The sequence below is a fragment of the Pituophis catenifer genome, unplaced genomic scaffold, assembly GCF_029215685.1.
Source record: "Pituophis catenifer annectens isolate HBS135680 unplaced genomic scaffold, rPitCat1.0.hap2 SCAF_4, whole genome shotgun sequence".
NCBI classification, from domain to species: Eukaryota; Metazoa; Chordata; class Lepidosauria; order Squamata; family Colubridae; genus Pituophis; species Pituophis catenifer.
This window is the reverse complement of record NW_027256884.1, coordinates 130,077,979-130,100,760: the sequence shown is the minus strand read 5'-3', so window position 1 is coordinate 130,100,760 and position 22,782 is coordinate 130,077,979. Positions and strand designations below refer to the sequence as shown.

General features: G+C 47.4%; 1 protein-coding gene and 1 pseudogene across 1 annotated transcript; both read left to right on the top strand.

Moving 5' to 3' along the window:
• Nucleotides 1–702: 702 nt before the first annotated feature.
• Nucleotides 703–2,420, top strand: LOC139316842 (sialidase-3-like; annotated as a pseudogene).
• A 6,043-nt stretch (nucleotides 2,421–8,463) lies between these two features.
• On the top strand, nucleotides 8,464–15,901 carry LOC139317154 (sialidase-3-like). Its single transcript, XM_070944112.1, has 2 exons — nucleotides 8,464–8,664; nucleotides 14,845–15,901. Exons 1-2 carry the CDS (start codon nucleotides 8,464–8,466, stop codon nucleotides 15,835–15,837), a joined length of 1,194 nt encoding a protein of 397 aa, XP_070800213.1. The 3' UTR covers nucleotides 15,838–15,901.
• Nucleotides 15,902–22,782: the final 6,881 nt, after the last annotated feature.

Below are 22,782 nucleotides of genomic sequence, written 5' to 3'. Positions count from 1 at the left end.
GATAGGATAGGATAGGACAGGACAGGACAGGACAGGACAGAACAGAACAGAACAGAACAGAACAGAACAGAACAGAACAGAACAGAACAGAACAGAATGAACCTGGGGGAGGGGCTCAGTGCCGCCGCCCCCCCAAATGTAAGTCACCCCTCTGCAAAAGTCCCGCAGGCCCCCAGCGTCTGAATATTCCAGTCAAAAGCTTTCCAGGAATGAAAATAGAGTTCAATTGGATTTGTTTAGTTGGCCATTCAAAGATGCAACAGCCTTTTAAAAGAAGTTATTTATGACCAATTCTTGCCGTTACAATTGTTGCAGGACAACCATGGTTGCATAATCGGAAGTCTGGTGTTTGGCAACCGGCATATAGTTACGATAGTTACAGTGTCCCAGGATAAACGAAGGAGTAGGGGGGACATGATAGCAGTCTTCCAGTGTTTGAGGGGCTGCCACAAAATCGAGATTGCAGCTAAAAGGACAAGGGTTAGATTTGGAATGGTGGTCATATTTGCAAATTCAGTCAGGTTATATGAAAGAGATGAAAACGTGGGGCATCAGCAGAAACTTAACGATATTAGAAAAACTTTTATTGGGGACAGAGGACTTAGACAGTATGCTGTTCACTAAGCACTTATTGTTTATAAAGAAAAAAACATATATATAAAAAAAGAAATCTGTATGAGCCGTGGTGGCACAGTGGCTAAAATGCAGAACTACTATTTCTGCTACTACTGGCTGGCTGCAGTTTGGCGATTCGATTCTGAATGGCTCAAGTTTGACTCAGCCTTCCATCCTTCCATCCGAGGTTGGTAAAATGAGGACCCAGATTGTTGGGGGCAAAATGCTAATTCTGTAAACTGCTCAGACAGGGCTGTTAAACACTGTGAAGCGATATATAAGTCTAACACTCTAAGTGCTATTGCTACTACCAGAGAAAAAGTGTTAGAGGGAATTGAAGTTGCCGGAACTTGGAACGAGAGTGACCACGTCATATTGGAATTCATTATAATGCAAACACAAGCAATAGAATATAATCCAACCAGTGTCTTAAACTTTAAAAGAACTGATTGTAACAAACTCAGAGAGAGCTTGGGAAGGATCCCATGAATGAAAATTTTAAAGGAGAAATCAACTAAAGAAGCTTGGGAAACTCTGAAAAATATTACAAAAGCCCAGTCCAGTTCAATACCACTAAAAAAGAAAAACAAGAAAAACAAGCAAAAACCAGCACTCTCAGACCAACTGAGAGGAAAAAAGGGATAAGTATACAAAAAATGGAAAGAGGGACACATAACTGAGGCAGTTAATATCACTTTACAAAGCCCTAGTAAGATCACACTTGGAATATCGGATTCAGTTCTGGTCACCAGAGTATAAAAAAGATGCTGAGACTCTGGAAAGTGTGCAGAGAAGAGCCACAAGAATGATTTGAGGGCTGGAGGCTAAAACATACGAAGAAAAATTACAGGAATTGGGTATGTCTAGTCTACGATCTGTAAGATGCAAAGGAAGGCACCATTTTCTCGTTCTTCATCTGTGTTCTCAACCACATCAGCAACAAACACCAGATTCGGACGAGCAAAAATGTCACCAGGCTGGGCTACATCTTCAGCAAAGATGGTGGACGCACCTGGAGCCCAATGACGGACTTGACCAAACAGGTGATTGGAAAAGATGTGAACAACTGGGCTGCGTTTGCCGTTGGACCGGGCCACGGAGTGCAGCTGAACTCTGGGCGGCTGCTTGTCCCAGCCTACGCTTATTACATCCACACACGTCTCTTTGGACAACCGCTCTGCTGTGGCACCAAACCTCACTCCTTTGCCTTCTACAGTGACGACGGCGGGAAGACGTGGCAGAAGGGCCACCTTCTCCGAAAACCACTGCAGGCGTCGGAGTGCCAAATGGCAGAGTTGGTGGACCGGAATAATAGCCTGGTCTTATACTGTAACGCCCGCAGCCATGACCGATACCGTCTTGAGGTCTTCAGCAAAGATGGTGGATGCCTCTTCAAAACCCGCTTCCGATCTCGGAATCTGCAGGAACCACCCCATGGTTGTCAAGGTAGCGTGGTGAGTTTTCCTTCACCACAACTGGGGTCTGAACCTTCCTTAGCCTCCTCAAAGACCTCCGAATCGTGGCTGATCTTCTCCCATCCCACCAACCAAAAGACACGTGCGGATCTGGGCATCTATCTGAACCCTTGTCCATTGGAGGAAAATTCCTGGAAGACACCCTGGATCTTGAACACGGGACTCAGTGGCTACTCAGACCTGGCTGTTTGCACAGGGGGAGATCCAGTCTTCTTTGGCTGCTTGTTCGAATGTGGAGTGTCGACGCCCTACGAAGAGATCGCCTTCCAGTTGTTCAGTGGTGAAAAACTCCTGAAAATTCAGAAAGCATCCTCTGCAGGAAATAATTAACTTTCTACAAGCCTGGGCCACTTTGGAAAAAGTGCAAAGAAGAGCAACTAAGATGATTAAAGCAGTGGTGAAAGGTAAAATTTGTTACTACCGGTTCTGTGGGCGTGGCTTGGTGAGGGGGGTGGTGACTGGGAGGGTGTGGCCAACTTTTTTTTTTTTTTTTACTTTTAAAAGCATTTTCTCTACAACCTTAAGAGGTTGCAGAAAAAAATGCTTTTTAAATGCCTCTGACGATCCCAGCTGAGCCGCGTGATCCTCAGAGGCTTTTTTTTTTTAACTTAAAAGCATTTTTTCGGCCAAAGAGGTTGTAGAAATAATGGTTTTTAAAAGTTAAAAAAAAAAGCCTCTGATGATTGCGCGGCTCAGCTGGGCATGGGATTTTTGCTACCGGTTCTCCAAACCGCCCGCCGTCATCACTACCAGATCGGGCGATTCGGTCCGAACCGGGAACATTTCACCCCTGGATTAAAGGCCTGGAGACAAAAATATGTGAGCAACGGTAGCAGGATTTGGGTTTGGCTAGTCTAGAAAAAAGAAGGACCAGGGGAGACATGATAGCAGTCTTCCAGTATTTGAGGGGCTGCCCCAAAGAAGAGGGAGTCAAGCTATTCTCCAAAGCCCCTGAGGGCAGGACAAGAAGCAATGGGTGGAAACTAAGCAAGGAGAGAAGCAGCCTGGAACGAAGGAGAAACTTCCTAACAGTGAGGACAATTAACCAGTGGAACAGCCTGCCACCAGAAGTTATGGGTGCTCCATCACTGGAGGTTTTTAAGAAGAGACTGGACGGTCACTTGTCTGAAATGCTCTAGGGTCCCTTGCTTGAGCAGGGGGTTGGACTAGAAGACCTCCAAGGTCCCTTTCAGCTCTATTTTGATTCTCTGCACAAATGCACGGGCCCGAACCCCAAAAATGCGATGTGCGCGCAGGCCCCACGCATTCACCTGGCCCCATGCATGTGCACACCCCTGCGCATGCACGCGCCCCCCACATATGCCATGCACCCACGCATGCATCCATGGGGCCCTCACATGCACCCCATCCCCCCCAGCGCATGCGCGGCAGAGACCTGAAGACCAGTTGGCCGGAGGGAGGCACATGCGCGGCAGAGCTGAGCTGCAGAGAGGGCTCACGTGCCCACAGAGAGGGCGCTGCACATGTGCCATAGGTTCTAGACAGTGGTTATAGATACATTTGTATTTTGCCCTCTCTCCCTAAAGTTACATCATAATTTCCTTCTTTCATTAACCTACTACGTTTTCTAATCTTCAGAAACATTTATTTTTTTCTTTTTCTCTTTTTTTTTTTTAGCAAAATGTCCATAAAGGGTTTGCAGTCACTGATAAATGCAGTTGTTGATCTTTCTCTAAATCAGTTTTTCCACCTCTGCTAGTTCCGTCATCTTCATCAGCAGTTCCTCCGTTCTGGAAATTTCCGAATCTTTCCGTTTCCGCAGATATGAATAGCCTCACAGCAATAATCATATTAAAATGGTTATTTAATAACTTCCTTGACTCTTTTCTAACTGGCTGTCCATCAGCCACCACAAGAAAATAATCTGATTTCATTTGAATGTTGATCTTGAAAACTTGTATTTATTAAGTAATAAAAGATGAGATAAAAATTAATGAATATGTCTTTGAACCCAGAAATTTCTCTCCCTTTTTTTTACAAATCCACCAAGCATAATAAAATGATTCTTAATATTTTCCATATTTCCAACATAATGTACTGACCGATGGTACATCGTTTTTAAAAAGTTACCTTTATAAAATGGGAATTTTTTTTTAAGCTACATAAAATAGATCATTCACATTCTATTCCCTGGAACAGAGACTTAACCCCATCTATTTAAGCCCCACGCTAGAAAGCAGGAGACTGTGAGTTCTAGTCCTGCCTTAGGCTGGGTGAAAGCTGGCTGGGTGACTTTGGGTTAATCACCAGGCGACTGAGTTCTAGTCGCACCTTAACCATGAAAGCCACCTGGGTGGTTTTGGTCCAATCACCAGGAGACAGAGAGTTCTAGTCCTGCCTTAGACATGAAAGCTGGCTGGGTGACTGGGCCAATCACCAGGAGACAGAGAGTTCTAGTCCCGCCTAAGGCATGAAAGCTGGCTGAGTGACTTTAGCCAATCACCCTCTCTCAGCCCTGCCCACTTCACAGGGTTGTGGTTATAAGGAAAGTAGAAGGAGGAAGGTGTGTCAGACATGTTCGCTGCCTTGGGTTATTTGTAAAAATTATAAAGGCAGGATGCAAATAAAATAAAAACCAGACTCCGGATGATACTTCAACCGCAAGGGAGTGAGAAACGGGCTAATACAAACTTGGAAGGAGAAAATAATCTTTTATAAGAGTAAAAATACCAACTTCCAACTTTAGCACCCCAGAAACCTGTTTTGCAAAGAGCTAAGGGAACTCAAAAGTGTAGGGAATGACTAGGGTGAACCTGAAGTACCAGTACACAAAGGCAGATATTAATTTTGAAACTTGGAGACATGAAACTTAATTACTGGAGTGTACTGGTGGAAAGGTATAAGCTGTTCAGAGGAAACAGACCTAACAAAGGAGGTGGAGTTACATTATATATAAAATATCTCTACATCTCTACAGAAATCTACAAAACGGGATGAAAACCTCCTAGAATCCCTGTGGGTCAATATAAAAGGAAAAAAGAACGACATTGTTATAGGCGTAAACTACAGGCCACCCAACTGAGCAGAAGAAATAGATGAACTTTTTGCTAATCAATTAACAAATGTAGGTAAGGGATGGGATGGGAAGGGAACAAAGAGAACGGAACAGAATGTAGAGTAGAGTAGAGTAGAGTAGAGTAGAGTAGAGTAGAATAGAATAGAATAGAATAGAATAGAATAGAATAGAATAGAATAGAATAGAATAGTATAGAATAGAATAGAATAGAATAGAATAGAATAGAATGAACCTGGAGGAGGGGCTCAGTGCTGCCCGCCCCTGCCTTGCCTCTGGAAATTGTGGGTGTGCCAACACTGGCAGCTTTTAAGAAGAAACTGGACAGCCACCTGTCTGAAATGGAAGAGGGCCTTCCTGCTTGAGCTGAGGGTTGGACTAGAAGACCTCCAAGGTCCCTTCCAGCTCTATTCTGATTGATTGTCATTTGCGCCCTTCCCAGCCTGCTTCTGACAAGCAAAGTGCATGGTGGAAGCCAGATTCATTTAATGACTGTGTGATTCAGTTAAGGACTGCAGTGATTTGCTTAATCAATGCAAAAAAAAAAAAGTAAAATTGCACATGACACACTCAACCGTCTCACTTAGCAAGAGAAATCTCTTTTCTGAATCAGAATACAAAATAACAGAGTTGGAAAGGACCTTAGAGGTCTTTTTTAAAGAATAGAATAGAATTCTTTATTGGCCAAGTGTGATTGGACACACAAGGAATTTGTCTTGGTGCATACGCTCTCAGTGTACATAAAAGAAAAGATACGTTCGTCAAGAATTATAAGGTAAAAACCCACACCGATGATGAGGCACGACCACAAATCAGAAGCCAGACCACAGCTGCATCACTTTAAACCCCTCCAATCCATACATGAAGCAAACTGACACCCACCATGAAAATGTGGCACGACCACGAAGCCAAACAACAGCAACGCAGCTCACCAGCTCAAATCCCCCTGCAACTCGGACTAACCCGAGCACAACCAAGCCCCCACCCAAACAGAACGCACCCCCATCCAATCAGAGCACAGCCAAACCCCCATCCAATCAGAGCACAGCCAAACCCCCTACCAATCAGAACACACCTCCACCCAATCAGAACACAGCCAAGCTCCCACCCAATCAGTTCACACCCCCACTGGCAGTTAAAAGGAAGAAACAGCTGCGATCACACATTGCTCCTAGAAGCACGAAGCCGAAAACACCAGCCTGAAGATGACGAATGAGACTTCGTCAAAACGTCGCCAAGACACTTCCAATTTTACACGGGAGAAAACCCGAATAACCAAAGACCTACATAGATAGATAGATAGATAGATAGAATTCTTTATTGGCCGTGTTATTGGACACACAAGGAATTTGTCTTTGGTGCATACGCTCTTAGTGTATATAAAAGAAAAGATATTCGTCAAGAATCATAAGGTACAAAGTTTCATGATAGTCATAGGGTACAAATAAGCAATCCAGTCATACTAGGAAACAATCAATATAAATCATAAGGATACCAGCAACAAGGTTACAGTCATACATTGGTCTTCTAGTCCAGCCCTCTCCTCAATCAGAAGTCCATATATCATTCTAAACAAATGGTTGTCCGATCTTTCCACAACTTCTGAAGACAGCTGATTAATTGTTCTCCCTGCCAGGAAATTTCTCCTTATTTCTAGCTTGCTTCTCACCTTAATTCATTTCCAGCCATTGCTTCTCCTCCTGCCTTCAGGTGCTTTGGAGAATAGGTGGGGGAAAAACCTCTCTCTTCTTTGGGGGAGCCCCTCAGCTATTGGAAGAGTGCTATCATGCCCCTCCTCCAATCCTTCTCTTCCTTAGGCTACGCATACCCAGCCTAGGAGACCTCCGTCTAAATGCCTGCCTTGAACGCAGATCAGTTGCATTGACTGGGGTCCCCAAGACACGACAGCATCCTCCGTTTCCTTTCCAGAGCCCGCGTTCTCTTGAACACGCGTCCGCAGCGCCCTTCCTCGGATGCACCTGTGCGTGTCCATGCGTCGACCCGGGGCATCCCGTGCGGGATGTGCTCCTCTTGAAGCGCGCCGCGGCTCGGCTGCAAAACCCGAGGCATTTCAATGAAAGGAAGTAGTTGCTGCCGTGGACTGTCCACGAGCAGTGACCGGCGCAGCGTCCGGATTTCTGCCCCTGCGCCCACCCACCCACCCATCCCCCTGTCGATCCAGCCGCCCCCGCCACGGCTTTGCTTTCTTTTTTTCAACCTCAAGCCATCTGGCGATGCGCTGCGAGATGAAGCTGGCGCCCGCGGGCGCCGAGAAACCTCCATCCCTCCATCCCTCCCGGTAACTCCGCGGTTGCTGGGCCCGCCAGGTGGAGCCCCGTGGGAGTCCCACGTCAAACCGGCCGAGCAGGGCCGGCGAGGGCGGAGCTGAGGAGCGGAGAAGGAGGACGAGAAGACCGAGATGCTTCGAGGTTGGCGATCCTCGCGGAGCGCTTGCAAGCAGGGGCGCGAATCCTCAGCGCTGTGAGTGGGGCTGGGGAGCGCGGAAGGAGTGGGGGAAATCCCCGGGACAGAGGAAGGGACAGTCCTGGAGGAGGGGGAGTCTTGGGGAGGGGTAATGGGGAGTCGAGGGGGAAAAGGAGCCTTTTTTTTTTTTAATTTGATTTATATGCCGCCCTTCTCCGGAGACTCAGGGCGGCTTACAATGCGTTAAGCAATAGCCTTCATCCTTTTGTATATTTATACAAAGTCAGCTTACTGCCCCCCACAAACTGGGTCCTCAATTTACCTACCTTAGAAAGGATGGAAGGCTGAGTCAACCTTGAGCCTTGGCGAGATTCGAACCAGCAGTAATTGCAGGCAGCTGGTCTTAATAACAGGGTGCTTTACACTACTGTACTACCAAGGCTCTTAGCCTTGATAGCACAGTGGTCTAAGCACCCTGTCATTAACACAGCTGCCTGCAATTACTGCTGGTTCGAATCTCGCCAAGGCTCAAGGTTGACTCAGCCTTCCATCCTTTCTAAGGTAGGTAAAATTTGTGGGGGCAATAAGCTGACTTTGTATAAATATACAAAAGTATGAAGGCTATTGCTTAATGCATTGTAAGCCGCCCTGAGTCTCCGGAGAAGGGCGGCATATAAATCAAATTTAAAAAAAAAGGGAAAACTGGAGGGGGGAATTCAGGGAGAAGGAGAATCCTTGGGGAGGGGGGATTCAGGGGGAGGGGGAATACAGGGGAAGGGAAAGGGGGATTATGGGGAGGGGAAAGGAGAATCCTGGGGAGGGGTAAGAAACTCCATCTCCTCTGCATACTGCGGTTGGCTGAAATTGCTACTGCTGAAGATTGGCTTAATTTGGCCTCTCCCGTCTCCAGAGAAGATGGCGGAGTTTTCGGGGGTCTCTGAGAAGGTGACCCTCTTCCGCCAGGAGGGGGGCCTCACTTACCGCATCCCCGCTCTGCTCTACCTGTCTTCGGAGTCCACCTTCCTGGCCTTTGCGGAAGAACGCACCTCACCCTTGGACGAAGACGCCAAGTTCTTGGTCATGCGACGTGGCCAGAAAGAGGGCCTGTCCGTGAAGGTAACCCTGCAGCCCCAAAGTAGCCATGATTCCCAGTTCACTACCTCTGTTCATTATACCTCCCACCTGTTCTGACCCAGCTCCCCAAACACGACAAACCCTCTGAAGTGAACTCATATAAGGAAAATTTGTACAAAAATTTGTTTCAGCTAGATTAGCTGAAATGTTTAAAAACATGTTCTCACTATTGGAAATGTTGGAATGTAATGAAATTCTGGGTACATATCATATGTGGTGGTCATGTACAAAAGCAAAAAAAATAAAAAAGGACGAAAATACATACATGGTTAGAAAAAATACATACATGGTTAGAAACATATAGACTATGCCAGAATTATTTTTGTTAGTCATATTGCCAGAGAAATATGATAAAGGGAATGTTTAATTAATATTACATGCTTTGACAGCGGGAAGAATTGTAGTTGCGCAATGCTAGAAAAACGGGGAAACACCCACAGACAGACTAATTAAGAAAACATTAGACTGTGCAGACATGGACAGACTGATACTGAAGATAAAAGAAAAAGAAGGCACAGAATATTTTCAAACTTGGTGTTTGTTTTATCAATGGTTGGCTAATAGAGGTAGAAACTAGGAGTTTAATATTGTTATGTAAACAAATTGACTTGGACTGTACGCTGTTCACTAAGCACTTATTGTTTATAAAGAAAAAACATATAATATATATAAAAAAAGAAATCTGTACGAGCCATGGTGGTACAGTGGCTAAAATGCAGAACTACTATTTCTGCTACTACTGGCTGGCTGCAGTTTGGCGATTCGATTCTGAATGGCTCAAGTTTGACTCAGCCTTCCATCCTTCCATCCGAGGTTGGTAAAATGAGGACCCAGATTATTGGGGGCAAAATGCTAATTCTGTAAACTGCTCAGACAGGGCTATAAAACACTGTGAAGCGATATATAAGTCTAACACTCTAAGTGCTATTGCTACTACCAGAGAAAAAGTGTTAAGAGGGAATTGAAGTTGTCATCTCAGCACCTTGGCACAGAAGAGGCACTTCTGTCTTGACCAAAGATTTGGATTTCTAATATTTGAGTTTTATCCCAATATCGAATCTTAGCCTGGCTCAAAGCCACTGCAGTCATTCCCTTAAGAAGAAAGGCAGTGGGGGGATTCAGCCGGTTCGCAGCACTTTGGGAGAACCGGTTGTTAACTTTCTGATCAGTTTGGTGAACTGGTTGTCGGAAGAAATAATTAGGGCAGAGAACCGGTTGTTAAATTATTTGAATCCCACCACTGAAGAAAGGTCTTAAAATGGGGCAAAGCGCATTTAAACATCTCGCCTAACGACAGAAAAATTTGGGCTCTGTGGCGGTCGTAGATCGAGGACTGCCTGTACCAGGCTCAGCACTTACAGCACCTCGAGCGGCCGCTAGGGGGCAACAAACGAGCGTTCTCTTTCCATAAGGCAGTGTTTCTCAACCTTGGAAGCTTGAAGATGGGTGGACTTCAACTCCCAGAATCCCCCAGCCAGCAACGCTGGCTGGGGGATTCTGGGAGTTGAAGTCCACCCATCTTCAAGCTTCCAAGGTTGAGAAACACTGCCATAAGGCCACATCAGCTTTCGCCAACCGCGGCCCCTGTGTCTACGCGTCAGTCTGGCGCACGTGTGTATGATGCACGCGTGCAGAACGTTCTTCTCTGGAGGCGCCTGGCGGCTCCTCCCCCCCCCCATAAAACCCTTTTCATATTAGAATTATAGCCTTTATTATCAGAATGAAAATACGTTCTGTGTTGCATAAGAGCGTAGCAAACTGCCGATCTTTGCAGCTGCAAAACGGGCTGCATTTCAATGAAACGCATCACTTGCATCAGTCGAGGTTTTGCTACCGTGGACCGTGCACGAGCAGTAGCCGCCGGATTTCTGCCTTGCGCCCACCCATCCATCCATCCCTCTGCCGATCCACTCGCCCCGCCTTTGCTTTCGTTGTTTTCAATCTCAAACCATTTGGCGATGCGCTGCGAGATGAGGCTGGCGCCCGCGGGCACCCAAACGGCCTCCATCCCTGCCCCACCCCGGTAACTCCCTAACTCTGGAGCAGGAAGGTGGGGCCGGGTGGGAGTCGCACCTCAATCCGGCTGACCAGGGCTGCCGGGGGAGGAGCGGAGGAGGAGGAGGAGGGGACCGGGGGGGGGGAGTTCCGGGGTTGCCGATCCTCGCGCCGAGCGCTTGCAAGCAGGGGCCGCGAATCCGCAGTGCTGTGAGTTGAGGGGCGCGGAAGGAGGGGGGGAAACCCCGGGGGAGGGGCAATCCTGGGGGGAGAGGGAGTCCTGGGGAGGGGGGGTCCAGGGGGAGGGGGGAAAGGGAAACCGGGGGTGGGGAATGCCGAGGGGAGGGGGAATGCCTGGGAGGGGGTAATCCTGGGGGAGGGGGAGTCCTGGGGAGGGGGGTCCAAGGGGAGGGGGGAAAGGAAAACCTGGGGGGAATGGGGAATGCCGAGGGGAGGGGGAATGCCTGGGAGGGGGAGTCCTGGGGAGGGGGGGTCCAAGGGGAGGGGGGAAAGGAAAACCTGGGGGGAATGGGGAATGCCGAGGGGAGGGGGAAGGCCTGGGAGGGGGAGTCCTGGGGAGGGGAGGTCCAAGGGGAGGGGGGAAAGGAAAACCTGGGGGAAATGGGGAATGCCAAGGGGAGGGGGAATGCCTGGGGAGGAGGGTCCTGGCGCAAGCATGGCCCCCAATTGCAGAAAGCTACTTTGGCCTCCTTCCATGGGGTGGAGGCCACTGCTCTCCCCCCTCATCCCCCCCCCACATCCCACCATCTCTCCCTTCTCCACACACACCCCCATGGATGGTTGGAAGGAAAAGGAGGTCCCCCTTTCCAGCCCCCCCTTCCCTACATTTAGGGTATTCTGGCTTAGATAGACACCCGCCATTCAGGGGCCCTCCCCTATCTTCCTCTTCCCTCCCCCCCACCCTCCCGCACCCCCACAGCAGGAAGAAAGCCCCAAATGCTGGCAGCAATAGAATAAGCCCGTTATGAAACCGTTAGCCAGGCAGGAAATTAAAAAAAAAAAAAAATTCTGATGAAGACACTTTTCTGAAATGCAGGGGCTCGCTTTAACAGATAAATAAATAAATAGATAAATTAAAATATGTTTCTCAGCCCTGGCAATATTAATAATTAATTAATAATTAACATTAATTCAATTCAATAAAGAAAGAAATAAATAAATAAAGAAAGAAATAAAGAAATAAAGAAATAATAGAATTTATTGGCCAAGTGTGATTGGACACACAAGGAATTTGTCTCTGGTGCTTAAGCTCTCAGTGTACATAAAAGAAAAGATACATCCGTCAAGAATTATAAGGTGCAACACTTAATGATAGTCATAGGTTACTAAATAAGCAATCGAATCATATTAAGAAACAGTCAATATAAATTGTAAGGATCCCAGCAACGAGGTTACAGTCATACAGTCATAAGTGGGAGGAGATGGGTGATAGGAAGGATGAGAAGATTAATAGTAATGCAGACTTAGTGAATAGTTTGACAGTGTTGAGGGAATTATTAGTTTAGCAGAGTGATGGCGTTCGGGAACAAACTGTTCTTGTGTCTAGTTGTTCTGGTGTGCAGTGCTCTATAGCGGCGTTTTGAGGGTAGGAGTTGAAAGAGTTGGTGTCCAGGATGCGAAGGGTCTGTAAATATTTTCCCAGCCCTCTTTATGGCTTCTTGAATGCGAAGCGAAACGTCTTCAAAGAAGAACCAGAAAATCCAGTTGCCTCTTGAAAAAGCACCTTTGGGGCAAACCCTGAATTACAGCTATTCTCTTCTATGGAAGTGCCTGTTTCTCCTGTTTCTTTTTTAGCGGCCGCCTTTTGCCTAACCTCAGGGACTTGAAGATGGGTGGACTTCCATTCCCAGAATTCGCTAGGCTAGGGAATTCTGGGAGTTGACGTCCACCTACCTTAAGCTCCTCAACAGGGCTGGAGATTAGAAATGTTGGCTTGATTTGATGTCCCTTTTTTTCCCCCTCCTAGAATTTTCCCGTCTCCAGAGAAGATGGCGGAGACTTCGGAGGTCTCTGAAAAGGTGACCCTCTTCCGCCAAGAGGGGGGCCTCACTTACCGCATCCCTGCTCTGTTCTACCTGTCTTCAGAGTCCACCTTTCTGGCCTTTGCGGAGGAACGCACCTCACCCCAGGACGAAGACGCCAAGTTTCTAGTGATGCGACGTGGCCAGAAAGAGGGCCTGTCCGTGAAGGTAACCCTGCAGCCCCAAAGTAGCCATGATTCCCAATTCACTACCTCTGTTCATTATACCTCCCACCTTTCAGGTGGATTCAGGGCACCCCATACATTGTCTTTCTGCCCCATGTCATACTATGGCTGTGTGCACACAACTGCTTGAACCAGACTAGCAAATATTCTATTCTATTTTTTTTTTAAAGATTCTAGTCCTCATGATTCCCAAACAGGACCCAATCAATCAATGGAAGAAGGGAATATTGTGTCCCACATTCAGCAAGTTTTGGCCATTGTCTGTTCTGTCTCTGTCTCACACACGAACACAAACAGATAGCCAGGGGTTAAATAAAACTGGCAGACAACAAATTCTTTCGATAAGAGGCTTGGCAGCAACCCAGTAGCTGCTTGCCAAGAACTTTACTCATAGAGGGAGGGGTTGTTCCTCCGACAGATAAACCCAAACAAGATACACACAGGTCAGGAATTGTCAAGTCCAGTCCGTATTAAATCCAAGGCAGATAACGCTGTTTCAAAAATACAATGTGACTCGCTAGTAGTTAGTTTTGTCCGTCACAGAGTCTGAATGGCCACCTCACCCCCTTTTATCCCGTGAGGGGTGTGGTCCAGTGACTCAGCCTAATCTCTGGCACGCCTCCTCTTCTGCTGCGCACGCCTGTCTCTCCGACGCTGGTATGGATCCAGCCAAGACTTATCTCCGTCACTGTCCGACTGTGAGGAGATACCTGGCTCCTGACCAATCTCTTCTCCTTCGGGAGACACCTGAGGCATTGCCAGAGAGGAGGGTCCTGGAGAGGGAGGCCTGGCCAACTCCTCTCCTTCATGTTCAGAGCCTTCTCCCTCCGATAACACAGGCTCAGGTAACGGAGCCACAACATTGTCAACTCCCTGTATGGGTAGTCCTCGACTTATGGCCACAATTGAACCCAACATTTCCATTGCTGAGTGAGATAATTGTTCATTGAGTTTTGCCCCATTTTACAGCCTGTCTTGCCACAATTATTAAGCAAACCACTGCAGTTGTTAAATTAGTAACACAATTGTTAAGTGAATCCCCATTGACTTCGCATGTCAGGAGGTCGCAAAAGGAGATCACGTGACCCCGGGACACGGTGACCGTCATAAATATGAGTCAGTTGCCAAATATCTGAATTTTGATCACTTGATGGTGGGGATGCTGCAAAGGTCGTAACTCTGAAAAACGGTCATATGTCACTTTTTTCAGTGCTGTTGTAACTTCGAACAGTCACTAAACGAATTGTTATAAGTCGAGGACTGCCTGTATTAGGGATTTAGCTCAGTGCATATACCCAGCTGGTATCCAAACCATAATGTGTAGCTAGCTTAGTGTTGTGCATGAATTAGAATCCTGCAGCTTGTACACAAACTGTGCCTTACAGCTTCGTGTTGTGGGGTCCTTGATGCTCCCCTGAGCTTGCATGACTTAGAACACTGTGGCTTCACTGCATAACTGGGTTTAAAACAAAACATGGTTTAGTGCAGGAGTCTGCAACCTTAAACACTCAAGAGAGCCATTTGGACCCGTTTCCCACAGAAAAGAAAACACCGGGAGCCACAAAACCCTTCCTGTGCCTGACTATTACTTGAGCAGCCAAAAAACTAGCATATGTAGTCGAATTAAACGTTCTGTTTTCTTCTGAAACTTTTCTTTTCTTGGACTTATCCATGGTTGGCCTACCAGGGGTTGAAAAACTCAATAAATCGCGTGCCGGCGGGTGTCGCACATTGGCGGTTGTGACACATATTGAGTGACCAAGCCGCAGCAGAGGGGTGAAAGAGCCACATGCAGCTCCAGAGCCGCAGGTTGCTGACTCTTGGTTTAGTGCAAAAGAGCTATAATAGGTCCCAGGTCTTTTCTCTCTCTTTGCCAAAGAAAGCTGATTAGGATTTGCTGGGACAATTTCACATCTGACTATTTTGTATTTTCTCTCTAGTGGGGCCCCCTGCAGATTCTGGAGACCGCGGTTCTACCCAAATATCGCACCATGAATCCGTGTCCAGTGTACAATGCAAAGGAAGGCACCATTTTCCTGTTCTTCATCTGTGTTCTCGACCACATCACCAACACACACCAGATCTGGACGAGCAAAAATGTCACCAGGCTGGGCTACATCTTCAGCAAAGATGGTGGACGCACCTGGAGCCCAATGACGGACTTGACCGAACAAGTGATTGGAAAAGATGTGAACAACTGGGCCACATTTGCCGTGGGACCGGGCCACGGAGTGCAGCTGAGCTCTGGGCGGCTGCTCGTCCCAGCTTACGCTTATTACATCCACACACGTCTGTTTGGACACGCGCTCTGCTGTGGCACCAAACCTCACTCCTTCGCCTTCTACAGCGACGACGGCGGGAAGACATGGCAGAAGGGCCACCTCCAAAAACCACTGCAGGCATCGGAGTGCCAATTGGCAGAGTTGGTGGACCGGAATAATAGCCCGGTGTTATACTGTAACGCCCGCAGCCATGACCGATACCGTCTTGAGGTCTTCAGCAAAGACGGTGGATGCCTCTTTGAAGCCCCCTTCCGATCTCGGAAACTGCAGGAATCACCCCATGGTTGTCAAGGTAGCGTGGTGAGTTTTCCTTCACCACAACTGGGGTCTGAATCTTCCTTAGCCTCCTCAAAGACCCCCAAATCGTGGCTGATCTTCTCCCATCCCACCAACCGAAAGAGACGTGCAGATCTGGGCATCTATTTGAACCCTTGTCCATTGGAGGAAAATTCCTGGAAGACACCCTGGATCTTGAACACGGGACCCAGTGCCTACTCAGACCTGGCTGTTTGCACAGGGGGAGATCCAGTCTTCTTCGGCTGCTTGTTCGAATGTGGAGTATCGACGCCCTACGAAGAGATCGCCTTCCAGTTGTTCAGTGGTGAAAAACTCCTGAAAATTCAGAAAGCATCCTCTGCAGGAAAGAATTAACTTTCTACAAGCCTGGGCCACTTTGGAAAAAGTGCAAAGAAGAGCAACTAAGATGATTAAAGCAGTGGTGAAAGGTAAAATTTGTTACTACCGGTTCTGTGGGCGTGGCTTGGTGAGGGGGGTGGGTAATGTGACTGGGAGGGTGTGGCCAACTTTTTTTTTTTTTTTACTTTTAAAAGCATTTTTTCTACAACCTTAAGAGGTTGCAGAAAAACATGCTTTTAAAAGCCTCTGACGATCCCAGCTGAGCCACGCGATCAGAGGCTTTTTTTTTTTTACTTTTAAAAGCATGTTTTCGGCCAAAGAGGTTGTAGAAAAAATGCTTTTTAAAAGAAAAAGAAAGCCTCTGATGATCGCGTGGCTCAGCTGGGCAATGGGGGTGGGGGCCAGGGATTTTTGCTACCAGTTCTCTGAATCACCTGCTGCCATCGTTACCAGATTGGGCAGTCCAGTCCGAACTGGGAGCATTTCACCTGTGGATTAAAGGCCTGGAGACAAAAATATGTGAGCAATGGTAGCAGGATTTGGGTTTGGCTAGTCTAGAAAAAAGAAGGACCAGGGGAGACATGATAGCAGTCTTCCAGTATTTGAGGGGCTGCCACAAAGAAGAGGGGCTCAACCTGTTCTCCAAAGCCCCTGAAGGCAGGACAAGAAGCAACGAATGGAAACTCATCAAGGAGCCTTGGTAGTACAGTGGTTTAATGCACCCTGTAATTAACACAGCTGCCTGCAATTTCTGCAGGTTCGAATCTTACCAGGCTCAAGGTTGACTCAGCCTTCCATCCTTTCTAAGGTAGGTTAAATGAGGACCCAGTTTGTGGGGGCAATAAGCTGACTTTGTATAAATATACAAAAAGTATGAAGGCTATTGCTTAACGCATTATAAGCCGCCCTGAGTCTCCGGAGAAGGGCGGCATATAAATCAAATAAAAAGAAAAAGAAAAAGAAAAGGAGAGAAGCAACCTGGAATTAAGGAGAAACTTCCTAACAGTGAGGACAATTAACCAGTGGAACAGACATTGCTTACCGGAACGTCCCTTCTCGGCGCGCTGCTTGGAGAATCCAAAGCGTTGGTAATCAATGGAGTGTTTTCCAGAGACTGAGTGTATGTTCCTTTAAATTTTTTGCCTTGGTTCCGCCTCCTTCGCTCGGCTGGTGTCAGTTTTGTTCACGAAGATGGAAGAAGCAGAATAACGAAGATAAGGCGGGAGGACCCGGACTCAGGATGCAAGGTACAGGGTGGGTTGGATTCTCCAGCAGTGTGCCGAGAAGAGACGTTCAGGTAAGCAACGTCCATTCTCCAGCACGCTGCTTGGAGAATCCAAAGCGTGGTATATACCCAAGCAAGTGCTATCAGGGGGGACAGCAGGAAGGTCCAGGCCGGCCGCCACAGATGTGACAGATTGAAGAACACAGCGACCAAAGGATGCTTCTGCCGATGCGAAGGTATCAACTTTATAATGTCTAATGAACGGAGACAGTGTCGTCCAAGTGGCTGCTCTGCAGATCTCTAACACTGAGGCCTGAGTAGCCCAAGCTGCGGTAGTAGAGGCACTCCTCGTTGAGTGAGGAACAATCCGACCGGGCGGTGGTTTACCATGTAGTGCGTAAGTCTTGCATATGCAAGCTTTCAGCCATCTCCCTATGGTTGCAGAGGAGACCTTTTGTCCTAATGAAGCCAGGAGGAAGGAAACGAACAAGGCTTCGGAGCGGCGAAAGGCAGCTGTACGCCTGATGTAGCGACGGAGAGCCCTCTGCACATCCAAAGTGTGCCACTGTTCTTCGGAGGGATGCCTTGGGTTGGGGAAGAAATCTGGGAGGACCAGTTCCTGCGCCCGGTGAAACAGTGAATTAATTTTTGGCAAAAAAGAGGGGTCCATCCGCAGTACGACCCGATTAGGGTGGAAGACGTACAGGTCACTCCTCGCTGACAAGGCAGCCAGCTCTGAGATCCAAGGTGCAGATGTTATCGCGATCAAGAAGGCAACCTTGAGGGTCAAGAGACGGAGCCCAGTTGACCCTAACGGCTCGAAAGGCGGCAATGTAAGTGCCTGGAGCACCAGTGGAAGACTCCACGTGGGGTACTGGTGCACCGCCGGAGGTCGCAGGTTGGAGGCGCCTCGGAGGAAGCAGCGAATCTGCGGATTCCGAGAGAGAGGGCTGTCATGGTGAGCAGAAAGGACCGTGTCCAGGGCTGCAACATGCCGGCGCAGTGTGCTGGGAGCTAGACCCTTATTGAAGCCAGCGTGGAGGAAGTCCAAGACCTCTGAGATGGAAGCAGAGGTAGGGTCAGTATGTTTGGTGGCGCACCAAGCGCAAAAGGAGCGCCAGGTAGCCTTGTATATTCTAGACGTAGAAGGCCGCCTGGAGGCCTGGATGATGGAAATCACCCCCACTGAGAGGTCCTGTAACTGGTGAAGCCAGATGAGTGAGGCCCGGTTAAAGAACGAGGCCGAGGTAATGGCCCTGATGGCCCAAGCGGCCGCTTGGTGATTTTTACGTAAGAGGAGTTCCGCCTTCCTATCCTCGTTGCGCAAACCGTCCGCAACATCATTAGTAAAGAGAGAAGAAGATGTCAATTGGGCCACAGGAGCATCCACAGAAGGTAAATTTAACATGCCCTGCAGATTAGGAGCGGAGCAATATAGTCATTTATCCAGGCCATTGGGAGCTGGCAGGGACCCTGGAAGATCCCAAGGCCGCTGAATGACTTCCGAAAATAATTGAGGACAAGGTATGAATTCCTGCGTAGACGCTTGAACGTTGAACAGGCCGTCAGATGGAAACTGAGAAGTGGATGCCGTCTGTTGGTCCGAAGGTGTTGCCAGGTTGGTTGAAACCTTGGCCTTATGCAGCAACGATTTAAACAAAGATGGACGAAAAAGTCTGATAAGGGGTGGCCGATCTGGCAAAAGGCCTTCGTCCTCAGAAAATTCTGAGAGGCGATGTTCGTCGTCCTCCCAATCTGATTCATCGCTGTGATCATAGTCATGGCCATAATCATAGGTCTGGTAGTGGCCCGAAGGAGCTGCAGCCTGAGGCTGGTCCGGTGGCTCTGCGGCCGCAGGCTGAGTAGCAGGTAAGGATCCGGAAGCAAGGAGCCTAGATACAGTCTCCGCCACGATAGACTGCACGTCCAAGGGCAGGTTGGAATGCTAACCCTCCACTGGGCGGAGCCCCGCGGCAGTGGGAGTAAAGGTAGCCTCAGGCTTGGGTCGTGGAACAGGCCCCTGGGATGGAGGTGGTGGCAGTGGCTGAGGAGGCGACATAGCTGAGGGTCCTTGACCAGTGTTGTCAGCCGTGCGATGAATAGACCTGTCGCTGCAGTCAGTGGAAGGAACCTTCTCGTGTTGTGAGGGAGGTTCAGGACCAGGCTCAGAAGAAGCTGGCGCTGGTGCAGGTGACTGAAAGCAGTGCCTTTTGATGGGCCAGTTCAAACTGGCGCTCCAGAGCCCGATGTCTGCGCTGCTCATCCCTGTTCTTAGAGGAGCAACGTTTGGGAGGCAGAGAGTCAGGTGCAGAAGGTGGGGCCGAAGTCGCCTTAGCAGACCAGGATCTGGAAGAGGTCAATTTCTTGGGCTGCATAGACACAGGAGGTGACTGGTCGTCGGAATGTTCGCAGTCTGAGGATAGGTCCATGTCCGCCATTGTAGACTGCTAGGACCGTCAACTATATACAATCGATGAAGAGGGTTTTTTTTTTTTAATTTAAATTAACAGGAACTGAACAGATGTAATGCCCTGTGTAGCAATAGCCGCCGAATGGGAAGGGTCTACTGCCCGACCGTAGTCAAGGCTCTGGCGCAAGCTTGAAGAAACTAGAATTCAATGGGCCAAGAGAATGACAGATATGCCCTCTGCGCCAGAGCAACACGGAGCGCCTGCGCGATAACTTGTATGGCGCAATGGCGGGAAGAACCGTTAATAACTGCAGGGGCGCTGTGGTTGAAAATATGCAATGGCGTCCGCCTCGGCATAAACTGCGGCTGCATGGGACGGCAAATGCAGAAAAGTCGTCAGCGGGAAGAAAAAGGGCAGCCCAGAACCCAGCAGCCGATCTGGCGATATTAAAACGGCTGCGATGTCCAAGGGCTCACAAGCTGAGTCGCTGTCTCAAGTATGGTCAGCTCAGAGGCTGCACACGTTGCCACCGGCACCCGATGTGAACGGCGGTTTTAAAATGGCGGCAGCGGGAAAATCACCTCAGCGCCGCCGGATTCAATTGAGGCCAATTGGCTAAGGGCTTCCCCTAGCCGCAAAACCTCGCCTCTGCCTTCGTTCAGTCAGCGTTCTAGGAATAGGTTCCAAATTGCGCTCCGAGCCAGGAGCTTAGAAATCGTAGCGAAGTTGAGATGGAGGTAAATGCAATCCAATATGAGAGGGAATCCTGACCTCTCGCAATCACAATCAGTCACGTCAGCAAGGCACTTGGCTTCAGGCTGAACAGACTAAACAGTAATAGAGTATGTTCCAGCCGGTAGCAGGGACTCTGAAGCCGCCAGTAAAATTGGTAGAATTCAATTAATGGCGGTGGTGGTCGTGGCGGCAAGCCGGGAACCAACGCTCCCACCGGCGGCTGTAATTAATAGATATGTCCCAGCCAGGACAGAGCCCTTAGGTGGCTCAAAGAGGCGGGCCGAAGCCCGAACGACTCACCACCTTCTTCTAAGTCACAACAGTCCAGAACAATAGGAAATGAAAGGCGAAGACAAAATCCAAGATAGACTTGATGTAAGCAGAACCAAAGCGTTGAAATGCAATAGAAAATTCTCCAGAGCAAGCCAAAGTTCAGTCTCTTCAGCTCCACTGAGTGAATAAAAACTGACACCAGCCGAGAGAAGGAGGCGGAACCAAGGCAAAAAATTTAAAGGAACATACACTCAGTCTCTGGAAAACACTCCATTGATTACCCACGCTTTGGATTCTCCAAGCAGCACGCTGGAGAACAGCTTGCCACCAAGAAGTTATGGGTGCTCCATCACTGGAGGCTTTTAAGCAGAGGCTGGACAGTCACTTGTCTGAAATGGTATAGGGTTTCTTGCTTGAGCAGGGGGTTGGACTAGAAGACCTCCAAGGTCCCTTCCAGCTCTATTTTGATTCTCTGCACAAATGCACAGGCCCGAACCCCCCAAATGCGATGTGCGTGCAGGCCCCACGCATTCACCCTGCCCCATGCATGTGTGCACCCCTGCGCATGCACGCTCCCCCATATGCCACACACCCACGCATGCATCCATGGGGCCCCCACATGCACCTCATCCCCCAGCACATGCGCTGCAGAGACCTGAAGACCAGTTGGTCGGAGGGAGACGCATGCGCAGCAGAGCTGATCTGCAGCGACGGCTCGCGTGCCCACAGAGAGGGCGCTGCATGCTACCTCTGGCACACGTGCCATAGGTTCTAGACAGTGGTTATAGATACATTTGTATTTTGCCCTCTCCCCCTAAAGTTACATCATAATTTCCTTCTTTCATTAACGTACTACGTTTTCTAATCTTCAGAAACATTTATTTTTTCTTTTTTTTTTCTTCAGCAAAATGTCCATATTTTGCAGCCACTGATAAATGTTGTTGTTGATCTTTTTCTAAATCAGTTTTTCCGCCTCTGCTAGTTCCGTCATCTTCATCAGCCGTTCCTCCGTTCTGGAAATTTCAGAATCTTTCCATTCCTGCAGATATGAATAGCCTCACAGCAATAATCATATTAAAATGATTATTTAATATCTTCCTTGACTCTTTTCTAACTGGCTGTCCATCAGCCACCACAAGAAAGTAATCTGATTTCATTTGAATGTTGATCTTGAAAACTTTATTTATAAAGTAATAAAAGATGAGATAAAAATTAATGAATATGTCTTTGAAACCAGAAATTTCTAAGATCTAGGGAGAATAACGGGGTTTGAAATAGTTAAAAAGGTTAAGTATCTAGGAGTATATATTGCAGCCTCAAACACGAAACTGTTTAAAAATAATTATGAAGCTCTTTGGCAAAAAGTACAAAAAGAAATGGAAAATTGGAAAAAGCTACAACTATCATTACTGGGAAGGATAGCAGCAATAAAAATGAAAGTACTACCTCGGTTTTTATTTTTGTTTCAAATGATATCAGTGCTTAAGAAAGATGGAAATCTGATGGAATGGCAGAAAGGGGTTAATACTTTCATCTGGGGTGGGAAGAAACCAAGAATGAAACTGAAAATTATACAGGATATATGTGAGAGAGGAGGTCTTAAAATGCCTAACTTAAGATTGTATTATGAAGCAGCTGCTTTATCACAAATTAGTGATTGGTTTAACTTAACTGAACAAAGAATATTAAACATAGAAGGTTTTTATATGTTTTTTTATTTGTTATATGGATGGCATGCTTATCTGTTATATGAAAAAAAAGTGGATAAAGTGTTTAAGGGTCATATACTTAGAAATGCGTTGTTGAGGGTTTGGAAAAAGTACCAATATAAGTTAAATTATAAGATACTCATATGGGCAAATCCCAGACATGCAATAGAAAATATAAGTATAGAGCAAAAAACAGAGGTGATTACTTATAAAGAGCTTCTTCTTTTGGAAACGGGTAAGTTGCAACTGAAATCTTTAGATGAATTAAAAGAAGAAGGGATAATTTATTACTTGGTTTCAGTATGGTCAGCTTCAAGCTAGATGGAGGGAAGATCAAAAAATTGGTGTTATGCAAAATGAGGAAAATCTGGTGAAACAGATTAGAGATCAAAGTCAGATGCATATTAAAAGGTTGTATAATGCATTATTGGAAATAGATTTAGAAACGGAATTGGTTAAGGATTGTATGATAAAATGGGCACAAAACTTTCAGGAACCAGTGATGATGGAAACGTGGGAAAAGATTTGGGTCAGAAATGTTAAATTTACGCAAGCACAAAATTTGAGAGAGAATTTTTATAAAATGTTTTATAGATGGCACTTAGAT

Coding starts and splice junctions, on each gene's coding strand:
- LOC139317154 (XM_070944112.1), top strand. CDS start 8,464: ATGGCGGAGTTTTCGGGGGTCTCTGAGAAGGTGACCCTCTTCCGCCAG. Junction 8,665..14,844: donor AAGAGGGCCTGTCCGTGAAG/GTAACCCTGCAG, acceptor TTTTCTCTCTAG/TGGGGCCCCCTGCAGATTCT.